The 22537-nt window shown below is 39.8% G+C and overlaps 2 protein-coding genes across 3 annotated transcripts; one reads left to right on the forward strand and one right to left on the reverse strand.

Annotated features, from left to right (window-relative positions):
• Positions 1-698: 698 nt before the first annotated feature.
• Positions 699-12155, forward strand: LOC148405018 (tissue alpha-L-fucosidase-like). 2 transcript variants are annotated; one of them, XM_088407314.1, is made up of 9 exons: positions 699-1098; positions 1175-1309; positions 1643-1780; positions 1855-1960; positions 2049-2249; positions 8619-8809; positions 9723-9822; positions 9948-10094; positions 10502-12155. In XM_088407314.1, the coding sequence occupies exons 1-8, from the start codon at positions 755-757 to the stop codon at positions 10080-10082; spliced, it is 1350 nt and encodes a 449-aa protein (XP_088263440.1). In that variant the 5' UTR covers positions 699-754; the 3' UTR covers positions 10083-10094; positions 10502-12155. The 2 variants fall into 2 exon arrangements, with proteins under 2 accessions (XP_088263440.1, XP_088263439.1); XM_088407313.1 differs by having other exon boundaries at positions 700-1098; positions 10499-12155.
• Positions 12156-17399: 5244 nt separating this feature from the next.
• On the reverse strand, positions 17400-21165 carry LOC148405019 (disks large-associated protein 3-like). Its single transcript, XM_088407315.1, has 5 exons — positions 20856-21165; positions 20444-20732; positions 20264-20355; positions 19969-20115; positions 17400-19507 (listed from the first exon to the last, which is right to left on the reverse strand). Exons 1-5 carry the CDS (start codon positions 21120-21122, stop codon positions 19211-19213), a joined length of 1092 nt encoding a protein of 363 aa, XP_088263441.1. The 5' UTR covers positions 21123-21165; the 3' UTR covers positions 17400-19210.
• Between the last annotated feature and the right edge of the window lie 1372 nt (positions 21166-22537).

Below are 22537 nucleotides of genomic sequence, written 5' to 3' on the forward strand. Positions count from 1 at the left end.
AACTGCATTTACGACTGTCAAAGGTGGGAACAGGTTATTAAAGTGAACACCGTATACAACACTGATTTTTTTAAATGACATTTTACTTTTAAACTGCATTTGAAAACATCCGTACTTATGTGGATGAAGTTTTTTTTTTTATTACGGTATCGAAGTAAGCATAGCGTGTAACAGACTAATTTTATGTTAGTAAATGTGTGTTTTTTTTTTTTAATTTAGCTATTAAAAATAAGCTAGTTCAGCGGTCAAAAACGTGGTCCCCAAGACACTGATAAGCCCCTGACCCGAGGAGCACTTGAGTAGCCCGCAGACCTGTTCTTCAAATAGTTTACAAGTTATAGAACATTGTGATTTTCTAGGAATGATATTAATAATGATGAATATATGACATATACATTACACATTACGCTTGATTCACATATTTACTAGAGCTGTTTCTTAATTGTGAGAAACAAATAATATTATCGGGGTCTACTGGTAGCCCTTCGTGTTACTCGTACAGAAGTAGCTCTGTTTCGTATTACTCGTACAGAAGTAGCTCTGTTTCAAAAGGTTGGTGACCCTTGCTCTAGTAACTGTTCAGTAGAATCGGTTCACCCTAATGTCCTCTAAGGGGCGCTGAACACTGAATTGAGCTGTAGGGTAAACGCACCAAAGCGACGAACAGTCACGTGACTTCACAGCACACCAATCACATGATCTAAGAGTCCATTCGCGATTAATATACATACGGTGCAGGATTCCCCCAGCGACCATGCTCGTTTTAACTTCCGTCCTTTTACTTGTCGTCTCGTTTGCGTCCGGAGCTCGCTACACTGCAGATTGGACGAGTCTGGATACCCGACCTTTGCCGTCCTGGTACGACGAGGCAAAATTCGGCATCTTCATCCACTGGGGGGTGTTTTCTGTGCCTGCTTTTGACAGCGAGTGGTTCTGGTGGCACTGGCAAGGTCAGAAACCCCCTGATCCCAAATGTGTGGCTTACATGAAAAACAACTTCCCACCCGGGTTCAGCTACCCGGAGTTTGCCTCTCAGTTTCACGCTCAGTTCTTTGAGCCCGAGGAGTGGGCGGATCTATTTAACGCTTCTGGAGCAAAGTAAGCAATCGACCCTGTCGTATCAAACATTTTGGGCACTACACAAAATATTGATTTACGCTTCTCACAATTGTAGATATGTCGTCTTGACAGCCAAACATCACGAAGGCTTTATCAACTGGGAGTCTCCCAACTCCTGGAACTGGAATTCTGTCGATACTGGTCCTCACAGAGACCTTGTTGGAGATTTGGGGAATGCTGTGCGGAACCGGTTTGTACTTAGCTACTTTGTTATCAAACATGTGACTCCTGATTTGGATGTATTTCTGATTTATTGAACACGTACACGTAAAATGCCATCAAGATAAACAATCAGAAGAAAATATAATCAATACAAATCTTTATTCAGTGTTTAACCATTTATGTGCCAAACGTTTAATTTTTTTACTATATTGTGATCGATAGTATCAAAAGTTGATGAGTCTACCAACAGTTTTTTTTTCTTTTTTAAGCAATACTCAGCTGTCTGTACCCCTTTGTATCATATCAACAAGACCGTAAATGTAGTTTTGTTGTTTTTTATGGATTATATTTCACATTTTAGGTCGCTGCACTTTGGACTCTACAACTCCCTTTACGAGTGGTTCCACCCTCTTTACCTATTGGACAGGAATAATGGATTCAAGACACAGGAGTTTGTGTTTCACAAGCTATTACCTGAGCTGTATAACATGGTCATAAGGTAGCTTACGCATTTTTTTCATCCACCCATTCCTATGAATGAAGACAACCTTGTACATTTCTACTTGTTTGTAGATACAGACCTGAGGTGATCTGGTCTGATGGAGACTGGGAGGCGCCTGACACATATTGGAACTCCACACAGTTCCTAGCCTGGCTCTACAATGATAGTCCTGTTAAAGTATGTGTCATCACCAATGCATGATTGAGGTACAGTATTTGTTCATTTTAGTCTGCGTTGTAGTCTTTTTTTTTCTTTTTTTTATTAGCAAACAGTGGTGACCAATGACCGATGGGGAGCTGGTTGTTCGTGTAAACATGGAGGTTACTACAACTGTGAGGACAAGTATACTCCAGGCCAGTTGCCCGCACACAAGTGGGAGAAATGCACATCTGTGGATGTGTTATCTTGGGGCTATCGCAGGAATATGAAGATGAAAGACATAATGGATCTTCCCACTATCATCGAGGTCAGTGGTTCTCACCCTTTTTTCAGTGATGTACCCCCTGTGAAATACATTTTCAGTCAACTACACCTCAACCAATGCAAAGCATTTTTGGGTTAAAAAAAAAAGACTTAAAACATACCATTAGTGTCTGATCTATTAAACATTAGACCCTTTCAAACTTCATTCGTATTGGCCCCCCCCCCAAAAAAAATCAACCTACAATGTCTTTTGGATTATAGAAGAAATGGTATCAAAAGATATAACTTAATTGTTAATAGCTTTTTTTCCCACAAAAAATCAATAAAAAGTGTCTGACTTGTTCTCCTCCAAAAATATTTCTGAATAAATATTTGCCAACAGAAAAATGTTAAACATAAAGTGTCCTGTTTTGGGGTTACTGTCGAGATCTGTTCACACAAATAAATCATAAACTTAATTATTAATAAGTATTTGTCCACAAAATATACAGTAATCAACATAAAGTCAACATGTTCTCAAAGATATCATTATAAATATTTGTTCACTTAAAAGTATTCAACATAAAACACCCTTTTTTGGGCTGACAATAGAGATCTCCTAACAAAACTAAATACTTCACTTAATTTTTAATCAATGTTTGTCCCCGAAAAAAACAATCAAGACAAAGGGTCAGACCTGTTCTCAAAAAGAAATAATTGTAAATAAATATTTGTTCACCGAAAAATATTCAAATTTTGGACTCAAAAAAAAAAAAAAAAACATTAACTTCAATCAATCAATCAATCAAATTTTATTTGTATAGCCCTGAATCACTGATGTTTCAAAGGGCTTCATAGATGAAAAGAGGTCATGCCGAGACTTCTTTCGAAAAAAGAAGTCACACAGAGACATCTTTTCGGTGTAAGGTACACAACGGCATCCCCTGTCAAAGCTCCCAGAAGGGGAAGGAAAAACTCAAAAACCCCAATTTGGGGAAAATCAGAAACCTTCAGAAGGGACCACAGATGGAAAAGCCCCCTTCCAGGCCCATAGGTTGAAGTGGATGCTGCATATAGCAAATACAGACAAATAGGTAGACATTACAGACAAATACAGGTAAACAATATAGATTACAGAAAACATACTGTACTATTAAGTGCAATGATGACTTGAGAGCAGGCAAAGCCATTGGGCAGGAACCTTCCCACAGTCCAACCAAGTGGACCGCAGACGGTCAATCTCTAAACCTGCGAAGGTCGATCAGCGCAGGGCCAAATGGGGGCGGTCAAGTCAACCTTCACCATCTAGCTAGCCCCCTCTCCGAGCCGGGAGAAGGGGGCAGGAAAAAAAAAAGAAAGAAGAAAGTTGTAGACTGGCCCATTAACTAAATGCTTTTGAGTATAGGTGTGTTTTTAGTCAGGTTTTAAAGATTTCTAGTGAGGTGGCTGTGCAAAATTCCATAGGTAGGGCATTCCATAGTACTGGCGCACGATTGGAAAATACTCTTGATCCCGCCGACTTCTTTTTAGCCCGTGGGGTCGATAACAAACCGGCATATAGGACCGAAGTTGTCGGAACGGAACATATGGTGATGCTAAGTCGACGAGATAGGAAGGAGCTTAACCGTGTAAAATTTTATAAGTAATTAATGACACCTTAAAATCACGTCTCTTGTATTGGAAACCAATGCAGGTCAGCTAGAATCGGAGTAATATGATCGAACTGTCTCGTCCTTGTCAATAGTTTTGCTGCTGCATTTTGTACAAACTGCAGGCTTTTGACGCAGGACATGGGAAGCCCAGAAAACAAAACGTTACAATATTCTAGGCGTGACATAACAAATGCATGAATTACTGCAAGGTTTCAGCATCGCTGGGAGAAAGAATAGGGCGAATTTTAGCTATATTGCGAAGGTGAAAAAACGCCGTTCTTGTCATGTTATTAATTTGTGTCCGAAAAGAGAGTGTGAGTCAAATATCACGCCAAGGTTTTTTTGCAAAACTACTTTGGGAAATAGTACAGTTATCCAGATTCAACATGGTATTCTTAAGTGCTGATGATGAGCAGGGCCAATAATTAACATCTCTGTTTTACTAGGGTTAAAAGCAGAAAATTGGAAGACATCCATTGTTTAATCTCGGCAAGGCTGGCCTCCAGTTTACTGCACTTGCATGGATCTGTTATTTATAAAGGCATGTACAGTTGGGTATCATCAGCATAGCAATGAAAACTAATAGCATGTTTACGTATAATATCGCCACGCGGAATCATTTAGATGTTGAACAGTAAGGGACCAAGTACTTACCCCTGCGGGACACCACATGAGACAGAGAAAGATTCAGAGATCGCATTGCCATAAGAGACACGGTGTCCTTTGCAGGATGTAAGATCTGAACCAAACGGATCCCGAGATACCAACACATGATTTGAGACGTTCTATAAGAATATGATGATCAATAGTGTCAAATGAGGCACTAAGGTCAAGCAATAATGATATTGATGAGATGTTGGAATCCATGGCTGAGAGAAGATCATTCGTCACTTTTACTAGGGCTGTCGCAGTTGAGTGGTTGGCCCTAAAACTTGACTGAAGAAGTTCAAATCTATTGTCATCTATCATGAATTCGTTAAGCTGTTGTGCTAGCTACAACTTTCTCAAGAATTTTGGCAATAAACGGAAGATGTGACACTGGTCTATAGTTAGAGAGATTTTCAGCTTCTAGGTGAGGTTTCTTAAGTAATGGTTGAATGACGGCTGTCTTAAAAGCTTCAAGTACAATGCCAGAGGAGAGTGACAGATTGGTAATATTCAAGACAGATGACCCTAAGACCGGGAATAAGTCTTTAACGAGTTTGCCTGGAAGTGGGTCGAGCATGAAAGATGTCATTTTTGCTGCATTAACCAGGTGTGTGTAAGACACTCCAGGGATACTAAATCAAACTGTGACAGGGTTACCAGACTTTCATGAACCTGATTGTCCAAACTAGCATCAGCAATCACAGCCGAGGGAGTAAGTGGCGCTGCCTTTTTTATTTCGTTCGTTATTAGCTGAATCCAGTGAGTAAAGAATCACATGAAATTGTGTGCTGAATGAAGGGAACTATGATTAATCTGCTGCTGTTGCGTTAGCTTTGCTACCGTATCAAATATTTTGGGTTGTTTTTCTTAAGACCAATCATTTTGGAAAAGTAATTTGTTTTTGCAAACCTAAGACCTCTTTATATTTCAGCAAGTTATCGCCCCAGGCCTGAAAGAAAACCTCGAGTTTAGTTGTTCGCCCTTTACACTCAAGTTGTCTGCTTAACAATTTAAACGTACACGTTTCATCCGTAAACCACGCAGTGTGCCGCTTCAGACGAGTTTTAAGTTTCAACGGCGCTATAGAGTTTAGGGAATTTAAAAGAACCGTATTAAAATCGTTTGTGAGCTTATCGACTGAACCAATGAAAGAGGGAAAGGCAGCTGTTGCGAAAGCAGTAGTTCAGAAAGTGCAGCTATGGTTGATGAGTTAATATCACGGCTCTTAAAGCCTTGGTTGTGGTCAATAAGACCACACTGAGCTAGGACTTCAAATGTTATAAGATAATGATCAGACATAGTGTTAGTATATGTATATGTTGTATATTTAATGATAAAAATTAATTTGGTTTTAACCAGGTTTCGCAGAGATTGTGATCTGTAATAAGATCATTTACAAGAAAGGCTTTTGAGGGGAGTGACCGAATATTTATGAAGCTGAATTTAAACTGGGAATTTTTTTCTTAAACTATCCTGAGTCTTCATGTTGGTAATACTAATACTAACAAGATTTTGATGGCTGGGGCTTGGTTTGTATTTTGAGTAATTAAAACCTCATCGCAATTTTAGTAATGTAGGAATTTGATTGTTTGCAACTACAGCGCACGTATTAATATTAATATTCCGTCTAGGTGCTATGTCACCTATCTCAGTGGTCCCCGGTCCATGGATCAACTGGTACCGGGCCGCGTGGGCTGCACCCGAAATAATGATTTGGAGATGATTTAGTTTAATGGAGTTCGCGTGACAGGGCGCGAAGTCACGTCGGGCGACGCAATGGAAGCGACTGGAGTGACGCAACTGGCCGTGCGCGGTAACGAAAAGCAAATTGTCTCCTTTTGCGTGAAGTAATTTTTAAGTACTTTTTCCGTTTCGAGTCGCCACAGCCAATCATCTTCGGGAACATTCAATGGCTCACGCAGGGGGCAGGAATGAATCATGGCGGCCTCTTTGCAGTCACCCAGTGCGATCCAACACGGCTAGCTGAGCTTTCAATACGAAACAGAGCCAAGCAAGAGCCCTCACCTGGCTTGTCGAAAGGCGGAAGCAGAACTTGGGACAACTGGTATGTGCAGCGTTTGCTTCACTTAACAGCTGTTGAACCGTAGTTACTGTGCTAAGCTCACAATAGCGCAGCATTGTCAGCACAATATTTAGCACGGTCTCGGCCACTCGATTACGACATTGAAAGTTTTATTTTTTTGCAGGCGAGTATTGCCGCAAAGAATAAAGGTGCTGTCGGTGAAAATATTGGCTCTGTCACATCCCAGTTCTCAGCAATGCTTTTCCTTCCGGATCTACCGTTAAGTGCACAGCAAGCTCTGTCCACTCCCCTCCCCTCTCCTCGCGCGATAAAAAAGTGGACAAAAAGTACAAAAGCGACAGAAAGCCCCGTCCATACGTTTGATGTGGTTTTAAAAGCAGCCCCCCCCCCCCCCCCCCCCCCCCCCCCCCCCCCCCCCCCCCTCCGCCCAGTGACTGGGCCGCAGTGATCAAAAGATGGGGGGCCACTGACTTAACCGACCGTTTAAGGAGGCACGGCTACTTTCCTCAATCAACACCACCTCAGCAGGAATCTTATCACTAGGAGACTTAGCATTAGGTATTGAAACAGTGTGTGGATTGTAGTATACTACGTGTGTTGTAGCAGTCCAGCCTAGTGCCAGTCAAATCTAGCCTTAACGACTCCACACCCTTTCTAGCAGGCTCGCTACTCGCCTGCGACCCGTCATGCTCTAATGGAAGTCATGTAAGGCTCAAACAGTAATCTATGTTTCTAGAAAGAGTGATGGCGCCTTCGCAGTTAGGGGGACGGCCATCCATCTTTAGCAGATCGGGCCGGCCCCAGAAAGATTGCCAATTATCTACAAACTGGAAACCCTGTTCTCTACAGAAACTAGCCGTCCACCGGTTAAGCAAGAATAATCTGCTAAACCTTTCATCATTGGCTTTCGCTGGCAGAGGGCCAGAGACAATAACTCTATGCCGACTCGTCTTTCTAGCGAGATTACAAGTCCTAGCTAAGTTCTTCTTTGTAATCTCAGACTGCCTCATTCTAGTATCGTTGGAGCCGACATGTATCACTATGTTTGAATAACTAGTGTTGTTTGCACTAAGCTGGTGTCTAGGCCTCTTGCGTGTCAGCTCCCTAAGACTGGCTTCAATGTCGGGTGCTCTGGCCCCAGGAATACACATTACGATGGCTGGCGTTTTAAGATCAATGTTACGGGTGATGGAGTCCCCTATAACTAATGTGTAGGAGCCAGTAGACTCAGATGGAGTGTGCCTAGCGAGGGGGCTAAAACGATTATGCATCTGGACAGGCTCACCGCGGCTAGCAGGCTTCTTAGGGCTAATGCTAGCCAGACTAGCGGGTAGGCTACGACCCGCTCTAGCCGACGCTAGCGGCACTGCGGGAGGGCTATGGCACGCACTGTCACTATCAGATGTGTCTGTCTGATCTACGATTATCAAACTACTCTGCTTTAGCAGACGGACACGGCCCTCTAGAAGAGAAAGCCTCTCCGTGAGAATAATGCAGGTGTTGCAAGTGACTAATGCGGTGGAGGTGTACGAAGCCTTACCTTACCTTAGTACAGCCGAGCGAATACTTAGGCTAGCAGAGCTGCACGAAAATGAAGACGAACAGAGCTAGGAGCTGTTCAGCAAATCGGCGAATCACTAGCTAACGAAGAATGGAAACAGTCCTCAAAAATAAAGAAAAACACCGCAACCAGGTCCGACGGGTGGTGGTAAAATGGGAAAATAGAAAAAGAAAAATGTTAACCTCTTGTTAACTTGACAGGTAACAAGAGGTGGCACCTGACAAGTTGGGTCGACCCATTCTAGTATTGGGGAGAATCTGGGTTTTTACAATCATAAAATCGAATAACCTACTGGACATAATTTGTTTTATATTTTCCTGCAACAATTAATTAAATCATTCATTTTAAATTATTTTTGCATATTTTTTTAATTTAAAATCTGGAGTACCCCCTGAACTTCCTTCAAAGTATTCCCAGGGATACTCGTACCCCCATTTGAGAACCACTGATCAAGGTGATTGAATTCATGCCAAACAAATTGTCCATGCTGTAAATGTATTCTGAGGTCGTCGCCTGCTTGCTGTTCAGGATTTGGTTCACACTGTGGCACTGGGAGGGAACTACCTCCTGAATGTGGGTCCCACTTGTGATGGAATGATCCCGGCCGTGTTTGAGGAGCGGCTGCGGGGAGTGGGTGCTTGGCTTGGGCTCAATGGGGAGGCTGTCTACGCCTCCAAACCTTGGAGGGTCCAGATGGAAAATGCCTCTGTGCCAGTATGGTAGGTTGCAAGGGTAGCCGAATCACAATATTGTCTCAAATTTGTTCCAAAGGGCTGTGCCTTCATTAAACCATTCATAAAAAGATTCCTCTATTACCTTATGACCAATAAAATGTGAGTGATGAATAGTTACAACATATTTAATACCTTTATATTTAGTTTTTCAGGATCAAATGTCAAAACATTTAATAACTACAGAATTTTATTATAATGTACACATACATCAGAATAATTTTAGATATACTGTATACCAGTCACAAGTTTCTAAAAGACTTGAAAAGGTTCGTAAATGTAAAATATTTGCTCTTGAAAATGCAGAAGTGTGAACTGAAAGTCATTCCAGTTTATAAAGCATCATCCACATCATGAATCTTCCAGGTAAAATTAAAAGATATCCAAAGATATCTGAGCAAAATGGCCCAGTTTGACAAATCTAAATGATGAAATTTTCGATTTTAAATAATGTTATGTAATACAACACAATAAGAGTTTTCTTTTACCAAATGACTCTGGGAATAGTTCTACTTAATGCTGATGCCATAGGTATGAATAAAATTTAGGTAAAGGTTGGATAGTGGAAAAAAAAAATGCATCTAAGCAGTGCTTCTCAAACAGTGGGGAGTGGCTCCCCCCTGGGGGTGTGGGGGTGTAATTGTGATAAAATAAGGATTGACATCTTTTTTTTTTTTTTTCAGGCACTTGTATACGCTTGGTTGTTTTTTCAGATTTAGAATAACCTGTAACTTGTATAAATGCTGTAAAAAAAAAAGTAGCAGTTAAAAGGATACAGTTTTGGGTATACTGGGTAAACTTTTGAGAAAATCTTTTTATAGTGAGGGGGGGGTGGCTGTATTTTTTTCATCCCATACTCAGAATATTGAGAATATGCTCATAGGTGATTTTTTTTTTTAAGGTATACATCCAAAGGGGACAGTATTTATGCCATTTTGACAGCTAAACCTATCAAGCCCTCTCTGCAACTTTTAGAACCCAAAACGACAGCCACCACCAAGGTAAACACAACTATTTTGAAGTAATGTTCTATACAAAATTCAGCATTCAAGTGCTTTTTTCAAAATAATGCAAAAAAAAAAAAAAGATCCTTTTTAGAATCTTATTATTGTTAATCTTCATCCAGGTGACTTTGTTGGGGAACCCTAAGCCTTTACACTGGTCACCACTCAAGCCCGACGCTGGCCTTATAATTGTTCTACCAGAACTCCCCTATAGTGTAGGACAAGCCTGGACTCTCAAAATGGATGGTGTCAAGTGAACGTTCAACATGGTAAAGTATAAAAAACAACAACAAAAAATTAAAACAATCATTTTGGGGGGGTGGTCTCTGTTTCTGGCACTAATCGCGGGAGAACTGAGGACTCATGTTCATTTCTTGTTGCATGGTGACAATTGTCTAAACCATGGACAATAATTTTAAAAACAGTCTCTTGAGGGGAGTGTTAGAATAATTGTAGATATAGTGATTATACTTTAGCTACAAAATATTAATGCTTGCATTGAAGAAATGTTTTGCTGTGTGAATGATTGTGGTTAGGATTATAATTGTTATGGTTACTATGAATTTACTATAAAATATAAACTGCTGTGGTATGTTGGTGGTATGCTGTGAGAAGGAGTGCACTGCTTGTAGGAAGAAGAAAAAAACTTGCCTTGGTATTGTTTTGTCTCAAGCAGAAGGAAGGTCGCTCAAGCCTGCCAGTTGGAGCAGTCCCGCAGCTGTGACTCTTATCGATGTCTCGCGACGCATATTTCATCAGTGTCTCACTAAGCAAAATATTGTATCAGAATGACTTGCTATGTATAATATTGTATCATGTATGCATTAGTTTCTCACCCACATGCGCACACATAGAAGGACAAGTACACAAGGTTCTGGCCATAGACTTGCATTTTTTTCCTGCCTCTTTAAGGGCCGGGACCTTCATGTAGTTAGGATCTCTGTATCAAATAAAGTGAGAGGGGTTGGAGAGACTGGTAGAGCGCAGTAGAATTGTCCTTGGCAAGTTCCTCTTCGCTCCCCTCATGCATGAGTTGGGAAGATTGCCTTGTCTCCTTTTTTGTGCACAGTTTCTTACAAATGAACCTGACAGGGAGGAATAAAAGTAAACTGGATATATCCAAGCTGTTAAATCATACTTGAAATGTGCCAAAGACAATTTTGAGCTGAGCTTTAATGACTGTTTACAAATGCTGAATGATCCTTGGTTAACGCTCTTCAAACAAATGACATTTCTCTATTGAAGATCAAGATTGAGGCATAACCACCTCCTACTGTCTAGTGATTACGTGCAGTGCTTGAGTGTTGTAAAATTTTGCATTTTTTAAATGAAATCCCTGTAAATTTTGTGATATCTACAGTTGTGTCATGTTCTGTTTTTTTTTTTTTTGTTACAACATTTGGTGTTTAGTAGGGGAAATCTCATAAGTCCTGATAAGGACTTCAGAGTTGCTGGAAATCAGCTTTAAATTGCATACAAAAACTTCAAATAGGATGTTTAGAGTGAACAATTAGTATAATGTACCATCTTTTCCGTACTATAAAGCACACCCAAAAGCCTTAATTTAAAAAAAAAAAAAAGCTGCTCCATATCGGAATAGCAGCTCAAAAAGGTGTAATGCATGCCGAGGGAAAATTTATAAGACGGCGGCAGTGCACGTTCACTTGCGCTTGACTCTTCACTCATACCGTTTCAGTTTTTGTCGTTTAAATTTTCCTGACTTTCATTTATTCGTAACTTCTTACTGCTCTATATCGAAATAGCAGATCAAAAATATGTAATTCATCCCAAGGGAAAAATAAAAAGACAGCGGACACCGCACGTTCACCTGCGCTTGACTCTTCATTCATACCGTTTCATGTTTGTCGTTTAAATTTCCCCATCTTTGATTGATTTCTAACTTGTTGCTGCTCCATATCAGAATAGCAGGTAAAAAATATGTAATGCATGCCGAGGAAAAAATGAAAAAGACGGCGGCGCCACGCTCTCACCTGCGCTTGGCTCCTCACACATACCGTTGCATGTTTGTCGTTTAAATTTCCCTGACATTTGTTTATTCATAACTTTGTGCTCCATATTGAAATAGTGGGTCAAAAATACATAATGCATGCCGAGGGGAAAATCAAAAGGATTGCGGCGCCACACGTTCACGATTGCATGGCTTGATCTGCATCTATTCTGCGCTCTGCGGCTCCTGTTTAGTAGTTAAATAGCAATTACCAATAACGTATTCTCTGTTTTATCTGAATTTTTTAAATAAAATATATTCCTTCGTATAATATCCATACAATACTTATATTGTATGAATAAAGTTTATATTCTATAAAGTTTGATGACTTTGCTGATTGTTTTTAATACATTCCCTTTACTGAAACACCATCTAGTGGTTGCATAACGCAACTCTATCTAGTGGATGCATAATGTATCCCTTGTCAGTACTGTACTATGGTTTCAACTCTAAATGCAATTTATAATCCGATGCGCCTTATATATGACTTTTTTTTTTTTTTTTTAGAAACTTGGCCATTTATTGATGGTACGCCATATAATCCGGTGCGCCTTATAGTGCGCAATATATGGTAATTGATTTGAAAATCATTATTACATGTTTTATTTTGTTTGTATATAAATTTGCTGCCATTATTAACTTCAAATAACATTAATTACTGTAAAATGACTATCAATGTGCTAAAGCCACATTCATATTAAATAAACATAAAAATAAACAACAAAGCTAAACAACAAAGCATTAAATTAGATATGCTGACACGTGCAGAAACCCTGTTAATGCACATCTCTTCAAAGGACAAATAGACTAGAACTAACTGATCCATTCCAATTGTCAGCGATAGACGGCCAAGATTAATTTTATCATGGCTGGCACTGAATGAGTTAAATATTTTGAAAAGCCTTTTCATGAATGAAATTGTCTTGGAATGGAAAATATTGACAAGACAAAGGAGACACAACAGGCATGTTTAACTGGCTAAAATAGCTTTATAGTAATCATCATATTAATAGTAATAATAATAGCCTTTAGAAAATGTTTTGACAACGTTAGCCCGTGTTACATTCTGTGTTGAGGGGTAAACCACGTCACAGTGTGCCATCTCTCTGGGCTTTCAGACTTGCTCCTTGGACACATCCCCAGCCAAAAAACCTTGACAGTAAATGGTACAATAAATGAAACAAAGTGGTATGTACACAATGAGACCCACAACACAAAGTCAACCATGATTCTCAACTAATACATCTCCAAGTCACCACGGTGTTTCTCAGGCATGCATCTTCTCTCCTTATCGTCTGCATTCATGAGACATTTATGTCTTAATTGTATTGCTATATGCCCTGGTCATTTTGTTTTTATTTTTTTCAAATGACGAGAACAACAAAAATGATGCTTCTATGTACACTATGTTGTCTTGGCACTGTATTCAACAAAGGAGGAGCTGAAAGACAAGAAAATTTCAGTGTGTAAGACCCGTTTGATGTTGAGGGCGAGACAATGAAATAAGGACATTTTCATTTTTTGCTACATTATATCGTGGACTACTGTGGGAGTTTCACTTGTTCTTCCTTGAATGGATTTGAGTTCAAAAGGGAACAAACTCCTGGTGGCTGTGTCCCATGATGTTTTTCCAGAGTTGATGTCCCTTTAATGTCCATCCGAGCAGTGCTTTTTAAAACATGTCCTAAACACATATAAGCTAGTTATTGTACACAAGACTCACTCCTCGCTATATAGAATATTAAGTTTATAAGAATGACAGCGGTGGCTTAATTAATCGCCTTTTAATGGCAATAACCATACTAATAACTAATAATATTGCAGTAACAATATATGTGATATTGAAAAGAGCAATGTTCGTTGGCAACATGTATTTACATTTTTTGTAAACTAAAGAGTGGCAGAGTGTTTTCATGTGGAAATTACACAACAATAGTTCAGGTTGTGATCATTTTGTTACAACATGACAGTGTTGTGAAACATACCAGTCAATATACTTCAGCGTACTATGTACTATGTCTATGTACTACGTCTCTTGGCTGCTCTGTGGAATATCAAATGCCTAAGTAGGAAGGGGAAAAAAATGACTGTGTAACACCTATAATTGTTCTTGCATGTCCCAATTGGTAATACAAATATTTGAAAAACTTTACTTAAGCATAAAAAATTTGATAGGCTTTCCATGATGAGTAGAATTTTATATACAGTATATGTATGTGTGTATATATATAATATATATATATATATATATATATATATATATATAAAATTTCATAAGGTGTGACCTTTTCCTCGTAAATTGAACCCTGCCGCTGATAGTCCAGTGCGGCTTATGTGTTTGTTTTTTTTTGTTTATCTTTGTTTGCTAGCCATCAGGAGACATAACTCATCATTAAATCATTAAAAATATTAAAAAATATGTCTAAATTGAAAAAGGTTGTGTATTAAATTTTGTGATGCGTACATTTGATATAAGGATATATGATTGTATTTAAACACGTATTTATGACTGTGTGAATTATCTGCAATGTGTTTATATGTTCACTAAAGTAATCTAGCTATTAAACATTAGGAGACAGAAGAAGATGCTTTCGAAGACTTGATTTTGAGTTTAAACTGCTATTTAACTCTGCAGTATTCTGTTGGTGAAAATAATCCATCCATTTTTGCATAAATATGTTGGTGTTAAATATGCTGGCATGTTGAGTCTGAAGAGTTTGCTTAATTTTTGCTGCTGCGGCTTATATACCAGTGCTAGGTATAAATATATATATATATATATATATATATATATATATATATATATATATATATATATATATATATATATATATATATATATATATATAAAATATTTTTAGACCATCCTTTTGCAAAAAAAAAGCAAATCTTGTAAAAACATAGGGTGAAAAAAAGGTTTTCATGAAACAATAGATGTGTACAAAAGTAATCAATTAGGTAAAACGTCCTAAAGTAATTTGCTGTACCAAAGTTATCAATTACTGAAGATTTTAAACTATTTAAATCAATGTCAAACTCGTTTAAGGTTGCGGGCCACAACTATTCCTAAGTAGGCCAGACCAATAAAATATGGTATCATTTATATAACTTAAAAAAAAATCTAATTTATTATTCTATTTAATAGTGTCAAATAGTACAAGCAAAACATCACTGTTAATCATAAAAACCTTTCAAGTTTTTCTCCAAATACTTAAAAAGATAACCGTTAGTAATTTGGGTGGATTGGGTGGATTCTGGATTCTTTAAAAAAAAAATAAGACTGAATTAGTGAACAATAATGAATCTCAACAGAGCAGCCTTTTAGAAACATCCCCCTAAAACTCAAATCTGCAGCTTCAAAATGTCTTTGTTCACCAAATCCAGTGTGCTCTCTCTTGCGCTGAAGTTGCATCCTCCTCGCCTGAACCTCCAGTCGCAGAAAATTATCAGGTATTACAATTTTAAAAAGCACGATATTGCATCTGTCCTAGTTGTTTTTTTTTTTGTTTTGTTTTGTTTTTTTCCCCGGTTGCCTTGTGTTGTTGTGTAGCGAATCCCCTGAGGACAGAGGCCCAGGTCGCAAAGGCTGAGGTATTCGGGGCTTGTTCATCTGGCTCTGAATGTGGACTTTTTGCACCTTTCCCACAGAGGTGACAGTCAGTCAGTGTGATGTGTGAGTACTCCCAACTGAGTGGTATTCATAGTCAGAATCCTTGCAGAGTGGATATGTCGACATGAAAAAAAAATGGCAACGCTATAGGTGGTTCATTCAACGCCTCCACTTGAGAAAAAAGTTGCTACTGAGGATATATTTGTTGAATCCTTGTGATGAAAAGACCAGTCAGGAGTCCTTCACAGTGGAGTAAGAGTATAAAAAGCAGATTTTTGTGCTTTGAGCATCAACCACCACACGGATGTCTTCAAGTTTGACGTTTCTTCACATGTTTGTCCATTGCCACTATATTTTCTCTTTTAATACCAGTCTTAAAAAAGCCCATTTCCAACACTCTGTATTGTATTTTTTTCCTATATGCTTTTTCCCACTCATTCCCATTTAAAAAAAAAAAAAAAAACATAATTAACTTCAACTGACGTCGATGGTGCTCTTCAGTAGGGTTTTCCTCGACGTTTTTTTTTTTTAATCAACGGCACTCCAAGTGTTAAGGACTTCTGTACAAAGATTTTAAAGCTACAAAATTAGCTCTCACCTCGGCAGGCTAATCCCTCAAAACATGCAGTGCAAACACAAAGTATCCCAGAAATATTCAGAGTGAGGGGTGACAAAGAAGGGCCTCAACATTTTTCTTACAACATAATCTCTGAAAACGTACATATATTGTAAACTTGAACAGTTAACCACCACACATACCTGGTTAGGCACATGACATTGGTTCTAAAGTGGAAACAGCGGGAAGGAGAGTGAAAGGCAGAGATATGTCATTTGACAATGTAAAAGCTCCAGAGGATTCCACTGCAACTAATAAATAAATAAATATATATATATATATATATATATATATATATATATATATATATATATATATACATACACTATGTATTACCCTGTGAACCTGACCCAGCACTCACATAATCTTCTAACAATGTGCTGCATCTGGCTATAGCACACCGCAGTAGTATCACACAATTCTATATAATCATAATGATAATAATGATACAATGGTATTTCACATTTTGATATAGGCCTTTTTTGTACACTGTACGCAGTAGTCTCTTTGTCTATAAATGTAGATTATATTATAAAATATACATTTCCCATTGAAATATTTGCCAGGTTTCCATTCAGGTATTAGGAGGAAGAAAAAAAAAACATGCTCATGGTCATTTTAATTTTTTTCATTATTTCTCTTCACCAGCACGAGGCTCCTGCATTCACATCGTACAAAACGTTCGTACAAAATAGTGAAATTATAAATGTGTCTCTTTTTTCATGAATGTACACTATTATTTGTCTTGCTACACAGCTGTGCCCTTTCAGTGACCCAGCAGCTTCCATTTTGTCTTGCGATCAATCTCTTTGGAAGCAGTTTCCCAGGTAAAAACTCCCTGTTGATAAGATATGTACTGTCACTTGTACTGTCCCTACTGCTGTGGCTAATGCAATTTCCCCACTGTGGGACAAATAAAGGATTCCCTTATTTAATATTAATACTTGCTCTTTATTCAACTCAAGATTAACTTTTTGATGGCGAGGGAAAAACAATTCTGTTCTGTCTAGACTCTAGACAGAACAGAATTAGACTCTAGACTCTAGAGCGTCTTTGTTAAATCCAGACTGTTTGATTCCAAGTTGACCACTTGATGGTGCTATGGTCTCACGGAGAATTTTTTTTTTTAATTAATTTATTTTTTTTCTCAGTGAAACTCTGAGAAACCACTTCAGCCTATCAAACTTAACAATTTTTTTTGGTCCATGGTACTCTCTTGCTGTCACGGCTTTTAATATCAATTGTTCATTCAAAAAAATGTAGACTACTGAAAGTGGGCGGGGGGGGGGGGGGGGGCTAAAAATTTAAAAGACTACAGAACATTGTCATTTCAAAGTGAGTACGTGTGTAGTACGATTTTTAATTTGATGAGTGTACGTCATGTACAAGAATAAGGTCACGACAATACAACCGTTATTCTTAGGCTATTTTATCAGAAAATATGACAAACATTCCAACTTAATTTTTGTGATTGCCTTTTTCCTCAAATATTACGACTCAGTTCTTGCGACAGTTTTACTTAGTCTTTTAGTACAATAGCTTTTTTTTCTCAATGTAACAAAATGCTCATTTGGATGAATGTGACGCACGCAAAGGCAAACAAAAATAACAGGAAGTGCTTCATTTGTGATCCAAGATATAAGTGTCACGATGGAACCATTAGACATGAAGCGCGAGCCTCGTTTTTCATACTGGCAGTGTCAATGATGGATACATCTTACTGGGAATGGCAAACCCAACGAACGTTAAGTATTTGCCCTCCAAGTGCAGCAATGAGATTTCAAATATGCGCAGTCTTGTCATCTCCTGTCATGGAGTTTTTGTGCCTGTTAAGCCCTTTATTTTCAGTGATGCACAAGTGCTGGATGTACATGCCCGGGCACGCTACTAACTAGTGTGAGAGCCTCAGTAAATCACTAAAAGAAGTTTTTCTTGTTTGTCGGCAGCAAAACAATATATAAATAAAAATTCACAGACATGGCAAAAAAGGCGCTAACTTATCTGCAAGCTACTCAACTGTTTTTTAGGCCTCTGTGTCAGTAATATGTGCAATTTTCAAGACACACAAATGGCTGTTACTGCGTGAGAACTGAATAAAGAGTAACGAGGTGTAATAATGGAAATGCTCTGATCTAGGGGGAAGCAGAGAAGTTAAGCCCCTATCCCACTGAGGGGCAAACATTTGCGAGTTGGAGATGGTAACAAATGTTGTGTTTTCGCCTGGGTTTGATCAAGCCCTAAAACATTCACCAAATGTTCTTAAGATATTCTCAAAGTGGCTTAATGTTTTTTCTTGTCACAAAAACTGAGAATTTCTTATGCCTCTATGCCAATGAAGGACAAACTTTGGTGAGAGTCTGTGAAAGTAGCAGCTCTTTTGATCACCTCGGGGTTCGGTCAAGACCGCCAGAGATCGTTTGGGTTATCAAAAGGTTTCTGGTGTCACTAAAATGTCACCAGAAGTCGCCAGACATTACTCTTGTTGCAAGAAAATGTTGTACTGGTTTAGCATTTATTTGGGACAAGCAATACAGGTGAAAATCTGGTGACTTTTCGGTGACCCTTGGCAACCTTAGACAAACTAAGATCAAAAGAGCTGCTAAATTTTGCGAAGACGGACCAGTGTTCGCCTCTCAGTGGCACAGACATACTCAAAGTTCAAACATGTTTCCATATGACAATAAAAAAAACATTAAAGCTCTTTGAGAATGTCTTAAGCAAACTGGCAAAAGGGTTCAATTATAAGCTGCTGTACCACTGAAGAGCGAACATTGGCGAAGTTAGCAACTCTTTTGATCTCGTCAAGGTTCGTTAAAGGCCCCAAAAGTTCGCCAGAGCAGTACAGGCGAATGTCTGGCGAGCGTTTCTGATTTTGAATGAACCCTATTGAGATCTAAAGAGCCATGTCCTTCGCAGACACTTGCCAACCAGCCTCTGCAGGATTGTGGCTTTAAGAATGTCTTAAGACATATGGCGAATGTCTGCAATATTGACCAAATCCTGAACAACACCTGAAGCCAATTTGTTCCCATGGCCAACGCTTGCAAACGTTCGTCTGTCTGTCAGACAGTGGCTTCAGTAGTGACCTGCTGATAATCCAGAGTTGCAAAGGACTAAATCGCTGGTCAGCGTGAAGAGGCTGAGAGGGATTTCAGAGTCGAGTCTGGGCTTCGGGAATGTAAATTTCGATACTGTCTGCGCTCTCTGTGGCCGAATTCTGCCTGAAGGAGGTTGTACGCTTGGTCTGCAGCAGCCTCCTTCTCGCTTCTGTCCTCTGACGATCCACCAGGTCCAAGGACTTCTCCCTCATAGGCAGGGTGTGTCCCCCCACACGGGGCACCACTAGGCCCCCTGGCCCGCCTCCGTCCCCGACGCTATCTGCCCGGAGGCTGCCACCCACCCCGCCCGCTGGCTTCTTTGGTAAGGGGGGAGGAAGCTTCTTATCCTCCTACAGCCCAATGACGGTGACAATGTCGTGCGAGAGGGATTAAACATATTTGGGTAGTGCATTCATTGGCAGTGGGTAAAGACAACAACAATGGGGAAAAAACATGAATGACCAATGAAGTGACGTGAAAGAAAAAGAGGAAAAGAGAAACAAAGGTTAGTTCTTTCTATTGAATGCAACAAAACTCATTTCCACTGTATTGAGTTAATGGACATGTTTAATGGTTTAATGGTTTACTGTGGTTTTACAAAGTCAAGGTTTAAATACACACAAGTATTGTCACTGGTAATGAAATCTCTGTTTCTCTCTTTAGCTGAGGGGACGTCTAACTCAGTTCATTTCTTGTTATTTTGTGTTCTCACAGCATGTGACGGTATTGAGGACGACTGTGACAGTCCTCTGCACATAGCCAGCTTAGCTCTGGGGGAGTGCTGAAGGGAAACCATGGTTGGTGGCCTCACCTTCTTTTCCGGAGGGAGTTTCCAGCCAGAATCTTTGATCCTCTGGAGATCCTGGAATTTGACACGGATGTCTTCTATGTTGAGCTGAAGTAGGTCCCACAAGCCTGCTAGGTCCTGAGAGGTCGGTTGGGGATAACTGGACGGGTCCTGTGGTGGGTAGGAGGACAAAATGAGACCTTTTTTTTCCCAAAGAAAGATTAGCCTCTGAGAAGAATAGAATAGTGAATCAAACCACAGATTCAACCACTGTTGCGATTTTCTTGTCATGACTTCACATGCAGTCACACATACGCACCACACTTTTCTGGCAGAGGCGGAAGAACTGTTGAACCTTCTGAGACATGAGCATCTGGGCACTGCCAACTGCATTGCGAATCAGCTCTAGAACTGCAGATGATTAAAAGAAAAAAACAAAGAAGTTGAAGACAGAGATTTTTATTGCAATGATCTCAAAGGTCACCCGCTACAAACTCACTCTCTTCTGGGAGTTCATTCTCCTCTGCTTCCCTCTCCATGTTCTGGCACCAGCCCTCCATTCTCTCCACTTCTGTCTGAAGGAGGCGCAAGAAGAATTCTCCGTCTCTCATGCAGGGAGAGGCTCGACCTGAGTCTGGCAGGCTGCGGGGTCCCTCCAAGGAGGGTGTTCCAGCCCATGCTCGCTCTGATGTGAGAGGAAGTGGTGAGTGGGAACGTGGCGGAAGGTGCTGGTGCGATCGTGGGTCGCCTGGACAAGCCTCTGTGGTGTAGCCACTCTGGATAAAGTCCTGGAATTATGATATCAATATGGGGGCAATAGTTACATTTAACCCTGGTCATATACTACCGTTACAATCACAAGAGTATATGTGGACAATGTTTTGATTAAAACTTTGGGATACCACACATACCTCTCGATAAGCCCACTGTCCCTGTGTATGCACAGTGCGGTGGCATTCCGTGAACTGTCCAGCTGACTCCGGCTCAGATGAATGCCGTTGGAAGGAGCAACCAAACTGGAGACTCTTGTCCTGCGTTGGCACGGAAACGCCGAGCCCTGGAAAGCCCTCGGGGTCCAGGTCGGCCTGCACGCTCGCCGTCACGCTGTTGGAGCGCTTGAAACGGGCTCGTCTGTGAGACAGGGAAGTCACAGAAGGCCACCCGTTATGCACTGCCATTGCATGTAAAAGACTGCATTTTATTATCCTCAGCCTTGTCAGATAATTTAACCTTTGTATTTTTTTGGTGACAATTTTTGGACTTTGCAACTTTTTTTGTGTTTCATCATGTATAAAGAATAAAAAAAAACACAACAAAGCAGAATTTTTTGTTGGAATGTCAAAAGAGGCCAACACTTAAAAGGACACTAAGATCAAGTCTCTGTTTCAGATTGGCGCGCAGAAAATTATATCCTGGAATGTGATTTCAATGTATTTTTTGTCCCATTGACTCCCATTCTAAAAAGCCATTTCCAATATACTGTAAACCTGATGTTTTATCATGCATTTCTCATGAGTATTGTATGAACCCCTTCAATGGAACCTCAACTGTCGATCAAAAAATAACGATGTGTTAAAACGTTTAACACGACTAATCCAGTAGGTAGCACCAGAGCGTAATGAAATTTATTTACCAACGCTCACTGCACAGTGGGAGTATATCATTCAATAAACGCAATATGAACTACAAGAGGAGTATGTGTTTGTTTTTTCATTGGTGCTTGCAAGTATTTTTTTTTTGCCAAGTTCATGCTATTATTTGAAATATATGTGTTTGAGCGTTGGCTCCAGTTTGTGCTTCCGTGTCCGTGTTTAGCTTGCTGATGCAAAGGTCCGTGTCAATGTTAAATTTGCTTGCACAAAAGAGGGCAGCCTGCGAGTCTTGATTCGGGCCAAAATGTTTTCAAGTTGGGCCAGCAAGTCTTGAAAGTAGGCCTCAATGTCAAAAATTGTTGCTTGAGAGCGTGTCTGCTGTTTGCTCTTCACTCACTTTAGAACTTTTAGAAGACGATATTACAGACTGTGTGCTTGATGTGACGTATCAGTCTGCTGACAAAAAGTGCATAGTGACTGAAGCATCATCAAGCAAGTATTTGTCCATAGTTTCAATATGAATCATATTGGATGAGGGTGTTTTCAAGCATCCAATAAAAACTTTGCGCACACTTGTAATCTGCCGCTAAGAGGGCAGGCCTACAAAAACCTGCCTGACCGGTGGACAGGGCTGATAGAAATAAATAAATGAATGAAAGAATAAATAAATAAACTGCCCACTGATTGTTGTGTCAGTATCAATGATTATTGGTCCACTGATTGAAACTGGGGTGGCTCGGTGGTGTAGTGAATAGTACGCACGCGTCACAGTCAAAAGGACCTAGGTTCAAATCCACCACGCTCCGGCCTTCCTATGGGGAGTTTGCACATTCTCCCTGAGCCTGCGTGGGTTCTCTCCAGGCACACTGGCTTCCTCCCACCCTCCAAAAACATGCATGACAGGTGAATTGGAAATACTAAATTTTCCTTAAGTGTGATTGGGTGTGAGAATGGTTGTTCCTTTCCGTGTGTCCTTCAATTAACTAACAACCAGTTCAGGG

Source organism: Hippichthys cyanospilos, unplaced genomic scaffold, assembly GCF_059441005.1.
Source record: "Hippichthys cyanospilos isolate Australia breed blue-spotted pipefish unplaced genomic scaffold, RoL_Hcya_1.0 HiC_scaffold_93, whole genome shotgun sequence".
Classification (NCBI taxonomy): domain Eukaryota; kingdom Metazoa; phylum Chordata; class Actinopteri; order Syngnathiformes; family Syngnathidae; genus Hippichthys; species Hippichthys cyanospilos.

Excerpts from the sequence above, each read along its gene's own strand:
- LOC148405018 (XM_088407314.1), top strand. The coding sequence starts at position 755 with ATGCTCGTTTTAACTTCCGTCCTTTTACTTGTCGTCTCGTTTGCGTCC. Across the intron at positions 2,250-8,618 it reads ATCTTCCCACTATCATCGAG|GATTTGGTTCACACTGTGGC; the intron begins GTCAGTGGTTCT and ends CTTGCTGTTCAG. Across the intron at positions 8,810-9,722 it reads AATGCCTCTGTGCCAGTATG|GTATACATCCAAAGGGGACA; the intron begins GTAGGTTGCAAG and ends TTTTTTTTTAAG.
- LOC148405019 (XM_088407315.1), bottom strand. The coding sequence starts at position 21,122 with ATGGCAGTGCATAACGGGTGGCCTTCTGTGACTTCCCTGTCTCACAGA. Across the intron at positions 20,356-20,443 it reads GAATGAACTCCCAGAAGAGA|TTCTAGAGCTGATTCGCAAT; the intron begins GTGAGTTTGTAG and ends AATCATCTGCAG. Across the intron at positions 20,116-20,263 it reads GCCTCTGCCAGAAAAGTGTG|GACCCGTCCAGTTATCCCCA; the intron begins GTGCGTATGTGT and ends TACCCACCACAG.